The 18333-nt window shown below is 43.3% G+C and overlaps 1 protein-coding gene across 1 annotated transcript in view; it reads right to left on the minus strand.

The window, feature by feature from the left end:
* ERBB4 (erb-b2 receptor tyrosine kinase 4) overlaps positions 1-18333 on the minus strand; it is a 390281-nt gene that overhangs the window by 91454 nt on the left and 280494 nt on the right. Inside the window, exon 21 of the mRNA XM_086615834.1 lies at positions 6284-6469. Within this exon, the coding sequence (XP_086471960.1) occupies positions 6284-6469 (186 nt within the window). The remainder of the gene's footprint in view (positions 1-6283; positions 6470-18333) is intronic.

Below are 18333 nucleotides of genomic sequence, written 5' to 3' on the forward strand. Positions count from 1 at the left end.
CTTCTGGGTCAGCGTCTCAGTTGCATAAATCAACACAGATCCTTTTGAGTTTCACATAGCCTGAGAATTTACATCCAGTTGAGAAGCGCTGCCCTAGGCAGTAATAAAACAGGCCTTTCTAAAAAGCCTGGCATGGAGGCTTCAGGAGCAGGCAGCAGACAAGCCCTCCGTTCCGCTACGAGAACTGCAGCAGCACATTCAGCTCTGTAACGTGGACCAGCTAAAAGGCAGAGATAAAAGGGCAGCAGAGAGAAGCGGTGAGGAAGCTTTGCAAGAGCCTTTGGCTCCTGGAGACTCCCAGCTGCAGATATGCACCACTGGCAGTGAATCCTCAGAGGCAGCAATGACTGCAAGTGTGCTGGAATCATACTCAACAGACTTGAAGATGTGCATCCGCTTCATTAAAATTCGATGCCAAAGTTCCTCTCTCCTTCTTTCCTAGAGTGTTTTCAAATGTTGTTTTCCTCCATACCTAGATAACTGATGCTGTGCAGGGCTTTAGTTACAGCAATTTGAGAATTCTTTTATATTGAAAAGGTATAAAAAGTAATCCCTCGAAGTACTTGATTTTCCTTCCATGACATTCCACTGTATCAACCTACTTCTGCTTTATCTCGTTAGTAATTCACTCCCAATCCCTCAGAATACTATAGTTCAGAACACAAAAAACAGGTTTGGCAGCCCCTAGGGGATACAGGTCAGAATAGAACGGGGCACTGGTTAAGACCCAGGGGAGCTGTGCTCTCCTCCACAGACTAGGTGATCACAGGGAAGAGCTTTGTTTTAGGAAGACAGCTTCCTTTCTCACTCTTCCTCTGCATTGTCTTCTTTCGGGCAGGGCAAGTTTCTCTGCGTTTGAACACTGCTCAGCAAAACTGGTGCAGATGTAACAATAATTAAGAGCAGCAGAATGAAACCATAATTGGACCAGAAAAAATAGCAAGACAGTAGATCGAGCTGCCTGGGTTGAACTTCTGTGTTGAATTTAGCAAGTCTTGTATGCAAAGTCACAGAAACAAAAATGCATTTCTATATGCCCTTGAGAGAGCGAGCGCCTAGCACAGCACAAATAATTCCAACAGCACTCAGGCTAATTTTTCCACTAGAGTAACACAGAGTAACAGCCTCAAATACAGGTACCTTATAGTTAACCTCACCTAGTGGCAGAGTGTATCCAACTCGTTCTGACTAGAGCATTCAAGATGTTTCTTCTCTTCTTGAATGCATTTCTGTAAGAACGTCCTCACTCCCATACCTCTCCAAGTGGCCTGGGAGTGTGTTTGGGCAGCCCATGCTGAGAGAAATTACATCAAACACATTGAAAGATCAATGCATGCAGTACTTTTTTTTTGGCTAAATCTTCCTGATTCACATGTATCTGTCACACACTGGCTGACAAGGACGTAATTCACCTACTGAGAATTCACTTCAAGGCTCGTGCTAACCTTACAAAATTTGATTCTCAAGCCATTTCTCAAGTAGCCAACACCATGGACATTCATGAAGCATTATTCCATCCTTCCATAACCTAAGGCCACCGAGGTTGTCACCCTTGCTCCCACTCTAGGACGTATCTAGACAAATGAGCACAGCTTACTGCTTTGCTAGACATCAAACTCCGCATAAAATTGCTGAGCACAACTCAAAAGCTAAAAGGTTAAACATTCAGACCCTAAGCAAGACGCCAGGAGACGCCCTGTGTATCTGCAGAGCAGAAAGGAAGAAGCCCCTTAAACACAGCTGCTGTCTAACAGCCGTGTTTTATGCAGAATGCTTGGGGGCTACTCTATTTTTATAACTTTCATCCATAAAATAAGAAGCTAAAGCTTCTGGAAAGAGAACACAATTACTCTAGAAAGATATAACAGTCAGAATAAATTCAACACAATCTGTGTAAGCAAAAAGAAAAAGCATCCAAGCTTTTTTCCAATTGGCAGCAGCTAGCACTTAATAACTGCCCTATCGTCAACCTTCATAAACGATCTCCAGAGCCATATGCAGGTTGGCAACCAGGCATAGCACTAACTAGTTTCTGCATCTAGTTGTACAGAAGTAGAGACATATGGAAATGAACAGCCTGGCAGAACAAGTGAACTCTGAAGCAATGACTTCGATAAATAAATGCCTGCACGTTGGCAGATGGAGAAAAGCGCAGTAGGGAGGAACTGTATTGCAGCAGCAACTTGATTTTAAACGTTTCGTAAAAATCAGCCTGAACTTTGGAATCGAGGCATTTCCAATTCCTTCAGTTCTCTTCTTGTTGGGGAAAATTCTCACCATAAAAAGAGGGAAGATGAGGGCAGAAAGATGTCTCTTACAAAAGATACCAGAAGCCATTTCAGAGAGCAGAGAACAAGACTGGGAAGTCACTGATCACTTTTGCCTCTTACTACACTGCTAATCACGTTTTTAGTAGCTTTCAGAAAGACACAACCGATCATTCCCAAAAGTCTAGAAAAGCAAGATGTGGGCAGACATTCTCAAGCCGTATGGCAGAGCCTGAAACGCGAGCACAGTAGATACAGGTACGTGGGATACACGGAGCTTTCCTGCAGTGTGTGGAAACTTGCGCTTGATGCAAAAGCCACCTTCTGCACTCATCCCTCTGGAGACCGTTCTATTTGTAGGCAAATTGAATCTTTCCTATTTGCAGGCTGCAGACTGATTCCTAGTCACTGTTAAATGTGACAGACGAGTGGAAAACAAGTATTATACTTCCCTGCTGCTAGCAGGGGACTAGCGCGTTTATTCCACTTTTTGGGATAAGGAGACTCCTTGTCTGGTGATCTCAAAGATGATTCTTCCTACCCATCCTGAAAAATTTTCCTGTGTATGTTCTCTAATCTCAATCAACATTACAGCCTAAGAGATGGCAAGGGAATAGGTATTCCCGCATCCCATCGGAAGGCACAATCCAATGCATGCAATTCTGTGCAGCGTTTGCATTACTCTTGCACATTATCTGGTGTGCACAGCCTTCTATGTCCCTTCCTCTTTCCTCTCTTCACTGACAGCCTCCCATATAAGAATTAAGATATGTATCTTTATGCATAGCTGCGACCTGACGGGGAGGATTTTCAACACAAGACCTTGTCCCTCAAGGTCTCCAAAGACAAGAAGAAAATAAAGAGTTAAAGGTACACTTTAATTCTTTGGAGTCTACTTCCACAACAGGACTGCACTGTACCGGCATGTTATGCAGGAGTTGCTACCTGTGGTGAGGTTCTCCCCTACAACAAGCCAGTGCCTCCTAAATCCCACTGACATGCATGCAAGAGCAGCACAACGCATAACTGTCAAACACATCCTGACTCTCCATGCCCAGTACCAAACACCGCAGTAAAAGCAGAAGAAGGAAGAGACACATGAAGAAACCGAGTGAAAAATAATTCAGTCAAAGTGTGATGGCCCAGAGTTAACAAGTCAGCCGCATGTACCAAGTACTGCACTTTTCCAAGAAAACAGTCACTTGCTGCTGCCTGCTTTAAGGGTAGCCAAGTGGATGAGCTTCATGCTGTTACGCGAGGCCAAGGCAAAATTAACCTCAAGATTACTGTGATGCAGAAGACGACAAATTTAATTAAACTTCAATAAACTAAGTAAACCTCACTAAAGTTCCCCTCAATAATAGGCCACCTTTTGTTATAAAGAAACTCCCTGTCTCTTCCTGACACTTCATTAATGTTACGTGTATGATGTCATGTCTTTGCACTGCTTGGTTACTCACCATCTCAAAACTCAAATATCTGTAATACCTTATTTTCTCCTCCCACCTCAGACGGTGATCAAGACAACCGGCCGACAAGGATTTTCAAATGAGTGTACCTAAATCCAATCCCTACGCTATGCCGAAACCATTTACAACAGAAAACAATTCAGAACCTGCTTCACTTGGACAAGAATCACCACAAGAGAACCATGACCACAGACTCTCCTACAGATCTGTCAGCTCTGTAAGCCTCTCCTATGGATCAGACTATTTGCTTCACTGAACCAGCTGCCCACATGAAGTCCATGGCAAAGCGAGTACAGCTATTAGTCCAATGAGTCCATGGCCATATGCATACACAAATTGAAAACAGAGGTGGATTATCTTTTCACATATGACACTGTCAACGTTTTGTAATAAATAATAACAGCCACTATCAATCAAGAGAGTGGAGAACAGATGGGAAGGAGGTAGTGTTGAGAGAAAAGACTCAAACAGAAGAATGTATCTTCTCCCCCACCTTCCTTGGTCTGGTAAGAGCCCTAAATAAACCCTTGCATATCTGCAGATACAGGCAATCCCCACGAGTGTGTTCCAATATTCTGTGCGACTCTGGCTGCTTTACCACCACAGCACAGCAGAACCACAGATATTAACACATCTTCAAAATGCTGCAACATCAGAACGTGGGTTTGGGATTCCCCTCATTCCTTCTATGATCAACCCTTCTACCAAGCATATGGTCATTTCATCTACAGTCACCTTCAGGCAGATTTGACAACAAATCTGATCTGGAAGGAAAATGGTCCCTATTAATGATGAACCTCAAACTCCTCCTCTCCTTCAACAACCACTCAGGGCTAGCTGAATTTCTCAGTTTTCTTACTTCTGTAAGAAAACATTTTGTTTTTAAGCTTTCAAAATAAGTGAACTTTTACTTGATGGGCTATTCGGTCCAGCAAAACAATTGCTGAGTCTTCAGGTTTGTCTCCAGTACTAAAAGTTTAACATTACAACGTGAATTAAGATGTCATAATAGATGATGTAGAAAATTCACTTCAGGCTGCAGATTTAATGTGAGAGGGCAGCCTGTGGCATACATTTGTATGTAGCAAGCATTTTCACCAAAATAATATAAAACTTTAAATAACTTCTATATAAAAAGTGGGTTCCAGACTCTCATTCACAGTAACATCATCGTACACAACTCTAGTTGCACTAAAGAGCCTGTAAAACAGGTAAAAATGATGGCCCTCTACACTCCCAGATCTTGTTACTCTTTGCAACTGAGTATCCGTAACTTGTTCTTACTGCAACATGAACTACCTGAACACACCTAAAAGCACATGTAAAACATTGTGCAAGGATTACACTAGGGCTGCATTTATGACCTATTCTCTGTTCCACCTCAGCTGAAGTGCAGTCTATCCCAATGATCGTGGCTTCCCTCCTGCTCCTAAGACCCCACAAGGCGGCAGCGAGCATTACACCACAGCAGGCAGAGCAGGATCCAGCCCTTGAGACTTCCCGTTCCGCGGAGACGAGCAATAATATCACCCTCCTGTTGTGATAGGTCTTAAACACCTAGCCATAGCAGCTCCCAGAGGAGTGACATGAAGTGAATATTTATCTTCTTAGCAGTGTGGGGGCAGACAACTGATGGCATATCAGAATTTAACTCGCAACGCAGATTCAGAAAGGTTGAAAACTACCATCAGGTTAAATCAGTACCTATGAAGAGTGAACAGTTTAAGAAGGTGAAAAATCAGTCTGTGCTCAGCCCCAGATGTCACACAGGGGGATTCTTCCTCCACTTCTCCCCCCAGAAGACTCCCCTATTACCGATGAGTTGCAAAGACAGTCAAGAAAACCACTTTGGTTTACATATTAACAACTAATGATAGAATCACAGAATGGTTTGGTTTAGAAGGAACCTTTAAAGACCATCTAGTTCCAATCCCCCTGCCATGGGCAGGGACACCTTCCACTAGATCAGGTTGTTCGCAGTCCCATCCAACCTGGCCTTGAACACTTCCAGGCATGAGACACCCACAACTTCTCTGGGCAACCTGTTCCAGTGCCTCACCACTCTCAGAGGGAAGAATTTCTTCCTTGAATCTAATTGAAATTGACCCTCTTTTAGTTTAAAGCCATCACCCCTTGACCTATCAGTCCTTCTCCAGCTTTCTTGTAGCCCCTTTAGGTACTGGAAGGCTGCTAGAAGGTCTCCCTGAAGCCTTCTCTTCTCCAGGCTGAACAACCCCAACTCTCTCAGCCTGTCTTCAGAGAAGAGGTGCTCCAGCCCCCTGATCATCTTTGTGGCCTGCTCTGGACTCTCTCCAAAATGTCTGTATCCTTCTTATGTTGAGGACCCCAGAGCTGAATGCAGCCAAAATAGTGTGTATTTCAAGAACCACCCAACTTTCCTGAAAACAAAAGCAGCCTGAAAAAAAGCCATAGACAAAATCCAAAAAGGCAAAACAATTATTTTTTTAACTTGCTTTTTTTTTTTTCATGGCAGGTTTTTCAGTTAGTTATGAAAATGACAACAAAAGAACAGCATGAACTACATACCTTAGCTATTTGGACACACCAGTTCAGCAGAAGCTGGGAGCCAATATTATCCTTATGTTCATGAACATAATCCAACAGGCAGCCATGAGGCATCAGCTGAGTGACGAGTTGAATGGTTGGGCTCAAGCAGACACCCAGAAGTCTCACCAGGTGTGGGTGGTCCATGCTGGCCATGATAAGAGCTTCCTGTAACAACAAAAGTTACCTGGTTACTCCAGTGTGTAAAAGACTTAAAGACTCTATGCATAGAAGATTTCCTATTTCCTGTAGAGCATCTAACAGGGATCGGTGTCCTGTAAGCACCATGAGTTCCTATGTTGTGCATCCAGTGATCCCCACGCCTAGGCAGAATCCAGTCTGATGTAATGTACGTTTGACGTAATGAGCCCCAAGCAATGGGTCAGACTATCTAAACAGATCCAGTGAAGGCTCAGGTCAGAAACGCCGCTCTGCCCTATATTCCCTGTCCCATTAAAGCCACAGATGCAAAGATGTAAGTGTGACACACTTAACTTTGCTTAAAGGTCTCATTGGTTGTGTTTTACTTCCCTTAATTTTGTTTCTTGAATTTATTATCTCAATTTGTGGTCAATCCATTGGCCACTGGCTTTTTTTTTTTTTTTTTTTTACACAAGCAAACTATGCCACTCATCTATAGTTCAATGGTCAGTTAGGCCTCGTTTGGCAAGATATTTGATTGAGCTGTGCTAAAATGCCTACTGGATCCGAGATTTTATGCTTAGTGCTTTACAGGCTTAAGCATGTAACATTTATATGTCAACTGAAGATTTCCCAAAGTTCAACCTGCAAAAGGTTAAGAACCAGGATGTTTAGCGTGGGCTTTTCAAATCTGTCTGATGCTTTTAAGTCTCACTGACAGTTTGCAGATTTGTTAAGCCATTAGGACACAACCATGCTACGGTCTCTACGACTGTTGCACGGCAACAGCCTACACTAGCAGTCACGATGGTGCAGTAGTAGTCCAGCTGTCTCCTGATGTTGCCAGTAGCAGACCACTACACAAAGCAGCAACTTTCTACATCTGAGCCTGTCTCAGCTCCTGATTCTTCCAAAGGCCTCTACCAATAGAACTTGGCTCAGTTACTTTATTTTTTCCATGCTTCAGCTTCCCACAAAACGAACAGGAGATAATATTCCTTCCTTTCTTCTATACTTTCTTTATCCTTCCTGGATCATTAGTTTTCAGAGGTTTTCAGCTAGCTAGCTAACTAGGTTGTCCAATATCAAGGACCAGAAGGACCTTGGCTACACTATTTGGCCCCAAAGTTCGTATCACTGACAAGCAGCACAGGAGTTCCTTACAAAAAAATCTACTTATCTGTTCTTAGAGGTACTGCTGCCATCACAAGCAACTGGCGTTCCAAAAAGGCAGGGAGAAAGCTTTTCTCTCTCATTCACTAAGCAGACTCTTCCATTTCAAGACCACTTCATCATGGCAATGGAACTATCAAAACTGAGATGAAACTGTGGCTTTGTAAAGCTATTTCAGTTCTCTTTCTTTCTCAAAAACCCTATACCACATCTTTCTGACAAGTTAAAGAATAACAGCTGTACTAATGCCAAAGAAAGAAAGATACAAAAAAAGGATGAGAAGAAGTTGGCATCAGAGGAACACTGCACACTCCTCAAACTCATGAAAGTATTTTTTTTTCCCCCTTCCCTATATTAAGGCAAAAAAAAAAGCTCTGGCAAGTAGGCTGAGTTTGTATTAAAGGAAATTGCTCATCATAGTACAAAGAATATTTGAAACCAAATTGCAGAGTATTTGCATAATAGTTCTCTTTCTTTCACTTTTTTTTTTTGTTAAAAAGAAAAGATGAACAAGACACTAATTGTAGGGCTTTTTTTCCCCCCAATAAGAAAAGAGCAGATGGCCTCCATTGAGGGGGGTGGAGGGAGAGTATCTCCTTCCTTTTTCTTCCTAAATGCACACGAAGAAATAAAATAAATAAAGCAATAAATACGGGCTATTTGATGGGATGACTGGAGGAGGAGCTCTGAGGAAGATTCCGATGCAACAGATCAGAAAAAGGGATCTTAATGTAAGTAGTTTTGCTCACATTCAAATTAATAATCCTTCTCACTCCCTCAACTGGTAGGTTTGGGGTGTCCTTGAAACAATTTTCGTATTTCTTCTGCTACCACTGGAAAACAGAACTGGAGATAGTACTTGTTGCCCTCTCTCTCTGAGTAAAGGTAAGAATTTCTCCTGGAACTTGGAGCAGGAGAACTTTTCTTTATAATGAGGACTGATTAGAACACAGACAATATATTTATTCTTTTTGCTCACCAATGGATCAGACAGAAGGCTTTGAAGCACGTGCTCTATTAGTCTCCATTTACAAGTCTTTCTGAGTCCAAAGGAAAGACACTTCTGTACAATAACAAAAGCAACCAGTGCCATTTGTCTCATTCGGATGTTACGGAAAAGCACGTATTCTTCCAACAGTTTTGGGCAATGGTTCCAGAACAAAATAAAAGTGTTGTTAATAAAATATCATGGACTGCTCTGTAATGAATTGAGACACATAACAGAGAGCAAGGAAACCTTCATTATAGATCTAAGTCACTAATGGATACTAATTTAGCATGAATCCTGGCTTCACACAGTTATTCTCATTAGTAAAAAGTATTGTTATTTTATTGAACTACCATCTACAGGAGAACTAAATTTAGGGTTACGTCTATCTGGCACAGCACAAAGTAAAAGAGATTGCAATTGTTCTGCTAGAGCCTAATTAGACAAAACAGACAAACAAAACCAACAGAAACATTATGAGTTAGTAGCATTTTAAAAATCAGTTCAGCAAATAAGGAGTACGAGTTCCCATTTTAAAATCTGTTGGACACGAAAGACCCTAGAGCTACAACCTCCATGGCACTTAGGCACTCTGCAGCCTAGTTCCCATAGTTCCCAATTAAATTTTCTAAAACCTTTCATCAGGTAAGGCACCTAAACTCACAGACTTGGCTGTCTGACATTGGTATCTTTCTAAACTGGCCTCTGCGATTTCCCATATCTTTTGGCAGCCTTGTGTCTGCAGATCTTGTCTCTACAGTCAGCTGGCACAGTTACACGAATGATTTTTCAAATTGTGCCTATTCTAATTTAATGGAGAAGAAATGGAGGTACAGAAAAGCACTACCTACTATTCATAGTCACACAGGAAGTCTAGAGCAGAAGTGGGAACTGAGCCTCAGATTACTTTATCTTTCTCTCCTGAAAAAAAAATCCTTTGAAGGTTGAAATAAAAAAGGGGAGGAGGGGAGAGAAATTATTACGTTATAGTACTTTATCTTTCTCCCAGGAGTCAGAGTCTTTGTAATGTCATGTGCTCACACTAGCATCTGAGGAATGACAGAAGTGGTGACAGTTTTGAAGGGTTCCTGTTGGACATCAGGCACTGTCCTTCATCTATCTGCAGGAGCAAGAAGCCTTATCACAAGAGTAACTCCCCAGCCACGCCAAATCTCTTCCTGGAGTTTGTTTACGCTACTGTCACGGCTCAAGTATTCATTATCACAGCAGTGCACGGCAGCCACACACAGGACAGGCACAAGCCAGCCAGCTTAGACACAGGTAGCAGTTGTGGAGCTCAGCTTGCCGTAACCTCTACGATGTATTTTGCAGTCTACAGCGAGTCCTGACCTGCTGAGGCGAGGGTACTACAAGATCTCAACGAGTTACCTAAAACTAAGGCTGTGTAAGTATATTCTATTCGCAGCAGTGCTTACAGTTGTTAATATATCCGAGGCAAAACCTGGGAAAGAAACACCTTGGTGTAGAAGGCAGCTAATCCTGCAGGTAGCTTGCCAGGGCCATTGTTGCGTCCCTCCAGCCTCGTCACAGAGAGAATAGCAAGTGACTTTAATTAAACCTTCCACATTCAACTGAGTATTACACTGCTCAGATATGCTATTTTGTACAAAGAAATCATGTCACGTTGATCATTCCTCTCTTCTGCCCCTTTTGAACGTGGCTGAATTTTTGCCACATTAAGCTCAACTCCTGTGATTTATATGCACCACCTTATATTAAACAATGACACAAACGTTACTTTAATGCCTTACACTGACCCGCCTGTCACGTGCATTTAGTAACACGGCAGCATACCCAAGAGAAAGGGTGAGTTTGTAGGTTCCAGCGAGCCCTCACCAGACCCATGACTGGTTTCAGTCAGCAGAGCTATGTCAACAGGGGTCTGAGGAGGTGCAATTGCTGATCCACAGCAAGAGGCCAGAAGAAGCTCTGAGAGCACCTGCTGTTAGACTGCCAAAACATGCTTGGAGAGGCAGAGCTTAAGTCACAAGAGCTAGCCATCACTGTAATGATACAAAATAGTTACACCCAAGCTAAAGGCACTTGTTAACACAGATGACAAGGGAACTAGTCACTTCTCACACGTCACTTAAGTCACTTTCACTCCTTAGATGGCTTTGAAAATCCCACCTAAAGCTGTTTCCTGACCTATCCATACTCTGCAGTCATGTTTGTTCTTTAATATATGAGCTTCCTGAGTGATAATGGCCATATCACACAGAGCACCAGAAGATCACTTAAAGGCAGCCAACGTTCCCTTCCAGTGCTCCACACACGTGTTATCCCTCAGAGACAGTGCAGGAGAAACATGTTCCAGAGAAGTATCACAGATCTGCTTCCCCAATTCAGCAAGCCCAGGATAAATTTTACTGCTCCAGTTAAGCTAGATGAACATATGCACCTGACAGAGTGTCCAATAAGCAGGGAGAAAGCCTGAAAAATCTTTGGTTTCCTAACCTGCTTCTAACTATTCTCATCATAAAACACCCTCGAACAAAACAAAACAAAAGAAGCCAGAAAAGAACAACCCACCTGTTTTTCTTAATCGTTGAGTAAATAAATGTCCTTAAAAGCTGACTTCATACTGTGCTGTGCATTTTTCTGAAAGCACAAGCTGTGCTGTGGTAACAGGAGAGATACTACAGTGAATATATCGCTTTTTACAGTGAATGTATCGCTTTTTACAATGATTTTACAATGCTTCGAAAGGCCAGGGCAAGCACCTATCTGGAATGTACGTCTGACCCACTTCAGGGTAGATCCAATTACAGTCCAAACTATTTTCAAAGCCTTTTTTTTGTCTGCTAGGTCTTACCAATTTTTTAGGTTATAGCTGACTTAGCCTACGCAGTCTGCACAATCGCTTCAGCTGAGAGGCAGCACAACATATTTACCCAACAACGTCCACGACCACATTTATTGTATGACTATGGTACCCACTGTTACACTTCCCCCATACCTCCTATGTAAGATGCTGTTTCCGATTGCCTTACAGCACCGCTATACTTTCAGCCTCTGGGCTGCAATTTTTCACAATTTTTTTTTCACAATTTTTTTATTGGGCAGATACTCTCTGGGAAGCTTCTGGGGAAACGTCTCAGCCATTTCTGAAAATGGAATGAGAGATGCAGCTATAGGGACCAACAAAGGGTATCAAAGTCCCACAGTGGGCCAGGAGCAAACAGAGGGAGGACAGTAACAGCATAAACTGCCACAGCTGTTTTTCCAGGAACCGTTTTACAGTCATTACGAGCAGACACATTTAACAAGGCACTTAGAGGCTAAAGTCTTATTTGGGACTTGGCAACAGCTTCTATAACCAATTTTACTGCTGTGTAATACAGTGAACAACACTTGAACGCTGCAAGGGCAGATTCAAGCCTGAGGTTACTACTGCAGGACTGAGCTACACATTTGAACCTGGCTCGCTGAGTATGGTAGCAGATCCCATGTCCTGTGACAAAACAGCTTTCTATCACTTTGCTCTCCTGAGAGATGGTGACAACACCTTGGTTGTGTACAACAAATTCTCTTTACTTCTCACTGGAGAAGCAAGACTCAAAACCAGATGAAGGAAGGTTTTTTGTTTTTTTTTTTTTTTTTTAAATCTTTCTATACATCCACATCCATACTCCAAGCATAAAGCAAGATGAGTGCTTGCAGTAGGTACAGTTTTTGCACAGAAGTGTAACAGAGCACATTTAGGTCCAAATCCTATATGCACACTCCCACCACCACTCACTCCTTCTTTGGGGAAACACTGAGTATTGCTGGTACAGCAAGTCATGACTAGAAGTCTAAATCAAGGCCTTCTTATTAAGGAAGTCTAATGGGTTGTTAGCTAGAGTTTTACACTAACTACCATCTCCTTGAAACTCTCGCCATGCTTGTTTTGCTTTACGAAGTCATGTTATATGTCAGCTATATGTGACCAAATAGAGAAGATAACAGTATGACTCTTGTTAACGTGGGTTTCCTCAAAGCCAGGACAAATTCGTATGATTAAGGAGACTGTAGGCTTTGAATGGGTGGTTTTGGACTTTATCTCTTTTGGACATAAGAGATATGAGCTTTTTTGAGTTCAGTTTCCAATCAGGAGCTTGACCAGAGGTCCATTGAGTAGTAAGTGGAGTCACTGCATCCTCAGACTGGAGTACAAGCGTGCTGCGCCATTAAATGGTGAGATTAACTTACTTCTTCAGAAAGTTCTGGAAATGCAGCTGTCAAGGGTGCCACTACACCCAAAACTTTCCAGGATAAAAACTAAGAATGAAAAAGAAAAGAAAAAACAATTCCATAGAAGGGACCACACACTGTGGTCTTCCAGTACTTAAAGGGGGCCTACATGAAAGCTGGACAGGGACTTGTAATTTACAAGGGTGCATAGTGGTAAGACAATGGGCAAGGGATTTAAACTGGAAGAGAGGAGATTTACATTAGATATACCGAAGAAATTTTTCACTCTGAGGGTGGCGAGGCACTGGAACAGGTTGCCCAGAGAAGTTGTGGCTGCCCCATCCCTGGCAGTGTTCAAGGCCAGGTTGGATGAGGCTTTGGGCAACCTGGTGTAATGGAGGGTGACCCTGCCCATGGCAGGGGGGTTGGAACTGGATGATCTTTGAGGTCTCTTCCAACCCAAACCGTTCTGTGATTCTGTGATGATGTAAAAACGTGACAGAAACAACACCAGGCAAGTTCCACTCACTTGGCTCTGACCAAGCTGGTGCCATCGGGAGAACACGGCTCCAGGTTACTGTCCCACTCTGCATCCAGGCTGCAGCGTGGTGATGAGCAATGCATGGTACAACGCTAGAGGAATGTGATCTCCACAGTCCAAGAGCAGAGGTGGTCTCTGGCTGAGGCACTGCTGAAGAGGTGCACAGCCTTTTCTGGAAGCAGTACGTGTCTTTAAATTTGCAGTGTTTCTCAGAGCAGGCATACCCTCTGAGACTGCTTAGCTTGCCACAGCACTTGCACACAGCAGAGAGGGTATGTAGTCTTACTGACTCAACACTGCAGAGGCACAGCCTGCATTGTTGACAGTGAATTCAAATGCATTTGGTTGCCCCATGCGATTCAAATGCACCAGAGAGATGCCCCACTTTCCTCCAAACGCTTACTTGAAGCTAGCACAATTCAGGGATTTGAAGGCTCTCCCTCTTGAATGTGATGCTTACAGACATGTGTCCACCTTAAGAGAAGCAGCAGGTCCTATTCATGCAGGAATAGATACCTTCATGTGCTCATAGAAGCAAATCTGGCTCACTATACATTTTGGAGCAACATAAAATAAATTTGAAAAAAAAGCACATTACTGTGATCCCTGTCCTACGAACCGGCAAACACTGGAGGCATGGACAACCATGCTGACTCCAACAGGGCTCAAGTGCTTAGAGTTAAGCACATGCTTAAACGTTTGAAAGTGTAGGAGATATGTTTTGTAGAACCCACACACCATATGCTCCTTACTTCTCCCTGCTGACTTCGTACCAATTAAGCCTCCCAATTCATCAGGGCCCGTGTTAGACAGCTGAGGAAGAATCTCAAGTCTAAATGAACAGACTTCTGGTGCACAACAAGCAAAGTGAAGATTTTTCAAACATCCAGTAAGGGGCCAACTCCCACCAGCTTTTCTGAGAACCCTGCCTGAAAACATTGGTTCTGGTAATGAGAAAGCAAAATCTAGCCCATTTTTCATTTACTTTTATGCATAAATGGCCAAGAGTTCAGGACCTCAGCAACGAGAAAGGTTTCCATCAAAAGCTGTCAAGAGAAGTAACAATGGGTTTTAGACAGGTCATCCCCCCTTTCAGAGTGGATGTAAGTGGTTTAACAGTGTGCACACCTCTTGGTAAAAATATCGTTATCATTCTGACAAAGGTTTTACTTACAGTTTGTGACACGCATCATTATTTCAGAATAGTCTGTCAAAAGTGATTTGTTTCTTACTATTTTGATGCAACTAGCAAAAATGTTTGAAGTTTTAAACAGAGTCTATAAAAGCAATCATTTCAGCATTATTTGAACAGGAGGGTAAACAGACCTTATCACTGACCAGCTTATAAACATCTTCAGCCTTAGCTGCAGATTCCTTTCAGAAGGAGGGAGTTATTGCTTTGATTTTTGATTTAAGATGAGAGATGGCGAGGTCTCAAGAATGATTGATAGAGAAAAAAAAAAAGAAAAAATCTATCAAGTTCTCACTCCTGTCTGAAGAGTCTTAGGGTATTGCTTTGAAATTTTCTGGTATCACTGAAAAGCTTGACTTTATAATCACACTCTCAAAGCTCTTTCCTCCTTCAGGATCAATTTAAAGGCACAGCATCAGATTGAAACCTAATTTCATCAAGTGTACTATCAACATTAAGACTTGTTTTAATCAAAGATATATTTTGCCCATAACCCAGGTATTTCATCTCTCGCAACTGAGAATTCAAAACAGACTCATCTCCATGCCTCCCTCATCTGTTTTCAGTTGCATAAGAGCATCACACTCAGGACTCAAGTACTGCAAAGGGATGATGATATTTAAACAAAAAAGGTTTCACTGGACTGTTTGGTTCACTAAGATTTTTTTTTCTTTTTTCACCAAGCTGGCATCAGTGAACCACAAAGTCATCAAAAGCTGCCACACATTTCCCATGTTACAGTGCTTTCTTCCTTTCAGCATTACTCTGCCTGCCATTTTCTCCCGAGTTCCTACAGCTCTTCCTCCACCCCTTCCTTCTCTGCCTTCCATGTTCTTTCTTTCACCACCCTGTTGACCCACTCTTTTCCCAAAGACACAATTTAAATTGAAAACCTCTTTAAAGAGAACGCTCGAAGGAAGGTCACTGCCGCCACTGGAATTCCTGCACCCCCATCCCGGGTGCGCTGCGCTGCCGCCATTTGCTGCGCGCCGGGCTCTGCCCTGCGCTTCCCTCGCCCGGCAGAGCCTCCCCCTGCCCCGGTCCGCCCCCAGCTGCCGGGCAGCGACCGCCGGCCTCCAGCACTGTCCCAGCACAGCGATACTGGGAGCGCTGGGTGGGAAGGGCCGGCGGTGGGAGCGGGAGGCGCCTGTGAGGAGAGGCTCGGGCCGCCCCGAGCCGGACACAGCCGGTTCTGGCCCTCGCGCAGCACCGTGAGGAGAGACGGCTGCGCCGGGGCAGGGAACAGGGGGGGGAACGGCAGGTGTTTGCCCCAAGTGTTTTAGTGTGGTTTGCTAACACCAAATCCGCCATAAATATTTATGTAAATTGTAATAAATTCAGGTAAATTCCTCAAGTCGAGCCTGTTTTGCCCGTGACAGTAACTGGCGAGTGACTTCCCTATCCCTGCTCTGACCCTGGGCTTCCCTCTCCCATTCCTCCCACTTTCTCCCCAGTCTCACTGGGTGCGGGGGGGGGAGCTGCGAGGGGACCTGGCTGAAGCTGGGCCAGCTCCTCCACTCCCCTCCATGGCCATCCGTGGGATGATGCCCACCCAGGTCAGGCACCTGGCTCTGAAAGGTGGCCAGAATTTAGAAAGTCAGTGCAAAGGTGAGCAAAAAAAAAATAATAAAAGTCGGAGCATATCCTACTGTCAGGGTAATAATACACACACACACATATATATCACACAATATAACAGAATAGTAACGAATCTTTTTTTCATGCCAATAAAACGCTGACATCTGCAATAACCCTCACATCAAACACTATGTCTGATCTTCCATGTGTGGCCACATTCAGGTCCAGACTTCTGTCAAGGAGAGCCAAACAACTCCAAGAACAAACCTGCATGAATGAGTGGACAGCTACCTACCACCAATACAAAAGCCTCGGTCAAATTAATAAATACAACAGTATGTGTTAGTTTGTGTTTGTGGCTGTGTAAACACTCTCATAAGGACAAGATCCCACTGAAGTATAGAAGCCAACAACACAAAGTTATGGGCAAACACCACTTAAACTTGCAGCACTGCAGGAGAGAATGCCTATTTTAAAAGAAATCTGTCATTTGAGAGTGGTATGAATATGCAAAATAATAATTCACGTTATACTTTCATCCTCTTTTGTGAAATACCACAATCCCAAGAGCATTCAACTATGCTAGTATGATGGCATGGTATTACAGATCCAGAAATTCTAAACGGCTACTCAACTAAAAGGACTCTACAAGTCAAAATCCAAACCTCTTCACCTCATTTCCTACAGCAAACCAACAAGGCTGACTGGGGTAAATCTGCTTTTTTTTTTTTCCCCCCGTAACTTGCAGCTGTCTAGGAAACAAAGTGAAAAAGGCTCTAAGCAACACTGCCAGCGAAACTTCAGGCAAAGGAAGCCCAGTTAGAAAACTGAATCATAGAATCATAGAATGGTTAGGGCTGGAAGGGACCTTCGAAGGTCATCTAGTCCAACCCCCCTGCAAGGAACAGGGATATCTCCAACTAGATCAGGTTGCTCAGGGCCTTGAAACCCCAAAGCACTCCTGCTGTGCCAAAGTTAGTGCTAGAGACCTATTCACAGCAGCTCTGTGGATGTGCCATACAGAGAGGAGCTTGCTTTCAGATCTGAAGCGCAGTCAATTAGCACCCTGATTATAAGGCAGTAAGCCCATCCTCACTGCAGAGAGTTCTGACAGCTAGCACCTATTCTGCGTCTTACTGTGGAGCTCAGTAGTCAAGGGGTTCACATTTAATAAAAGTAACAAAAGGTATCCATAGCTGTTACACCATCAGCCTTTCTGTCCTGGTTTTGGCTGGGACCAAGTTAGTTTTCTTTTTAGTAGCCAGAATAGCACTGTATTTTGGATTTAGTCTGGGATTTGTTATGAGAAGAATGTTGGTAACACACTGATGTTTATAGTTGGTGCTGAAAAATCAAGGACTTTTCAGCTTCCCACCTTTTGCCAGTGAGCAGGTGCATGGCAGACTAGGGGGAGCATGGCTGGAACAAAAGACCTACAAATCCTAGTTTATGATTTGAGCTTAAATTTAAGACTGAGTGCCAAATTGGCTGTAGAATATTCTGTATCACGCAATGTCATGCCCAGTATACACATACGGGTTGGTCAGGAAGTTTAGGTCTCGCTCTCTTCTCTCTTGGGATCTCTTTTTGGTGCTCTTGCTTTTCCCAGATTGCAGTTTCGGGACTTCTCTGTTTCAGAATTGCTAGCCAGGATGGCACGGGCAGTGGTCAGAGGGTGGTGAGCAAATTACACTATGCATCACTTGTTTTTATATATTATCATTTTTACTTATTATCATACATTGTAATTTTATTATTAGTTCTATCATTATGACTTTTCTTATTATTATTACTATTGAATTATTCTTCTCTCAACCCGCAAGTCTCCTTTCCCTTCCTCTTTGATTCTCTTCCCTACCTCCTGAGGGTCGGGGAGGGTACGCGAGTGGCTGCACGGTGTTTAGTCGCTGGCTGGGTTAAACCGTAACACTTGCTAACCAACACAACTACCTATTTGGGATGACTTTTATAAAACAGGAGTTACATATAATGAATCCATCCTGTCTATTCCTTGGTGCATGCACTTACATTCTCCTTTTTAAAAAGCTGGTTGTATAGATGTATAGTACGACATCTTCCTGCGATCAAAGAATATGCTGTGCCTCCGAGAGGCTCAAAATGACACCAAGTTGTCAGTTCTCTGTTCCTCAGCAGACTTATGCGCCAGTGAAATGCCAAAGCCACAGCAAGCTGTTGCACATCACTGGAGGCCTTACAGGAGT

This window comes from Tauraco erythrolophus, chromosome 8 (assembly GCF_009769465.1).
Source record: "Tauraco erythrolophus isolate bTauEry1 chromosome 8, bTauEry1.pri, whole genome shotgun sequence".
NCBI lineage: Eukaryota > Metazoa > Chordata > Aves > Musophagiformes > Musophagidae > Tauraco > Tauraco erythrolophus.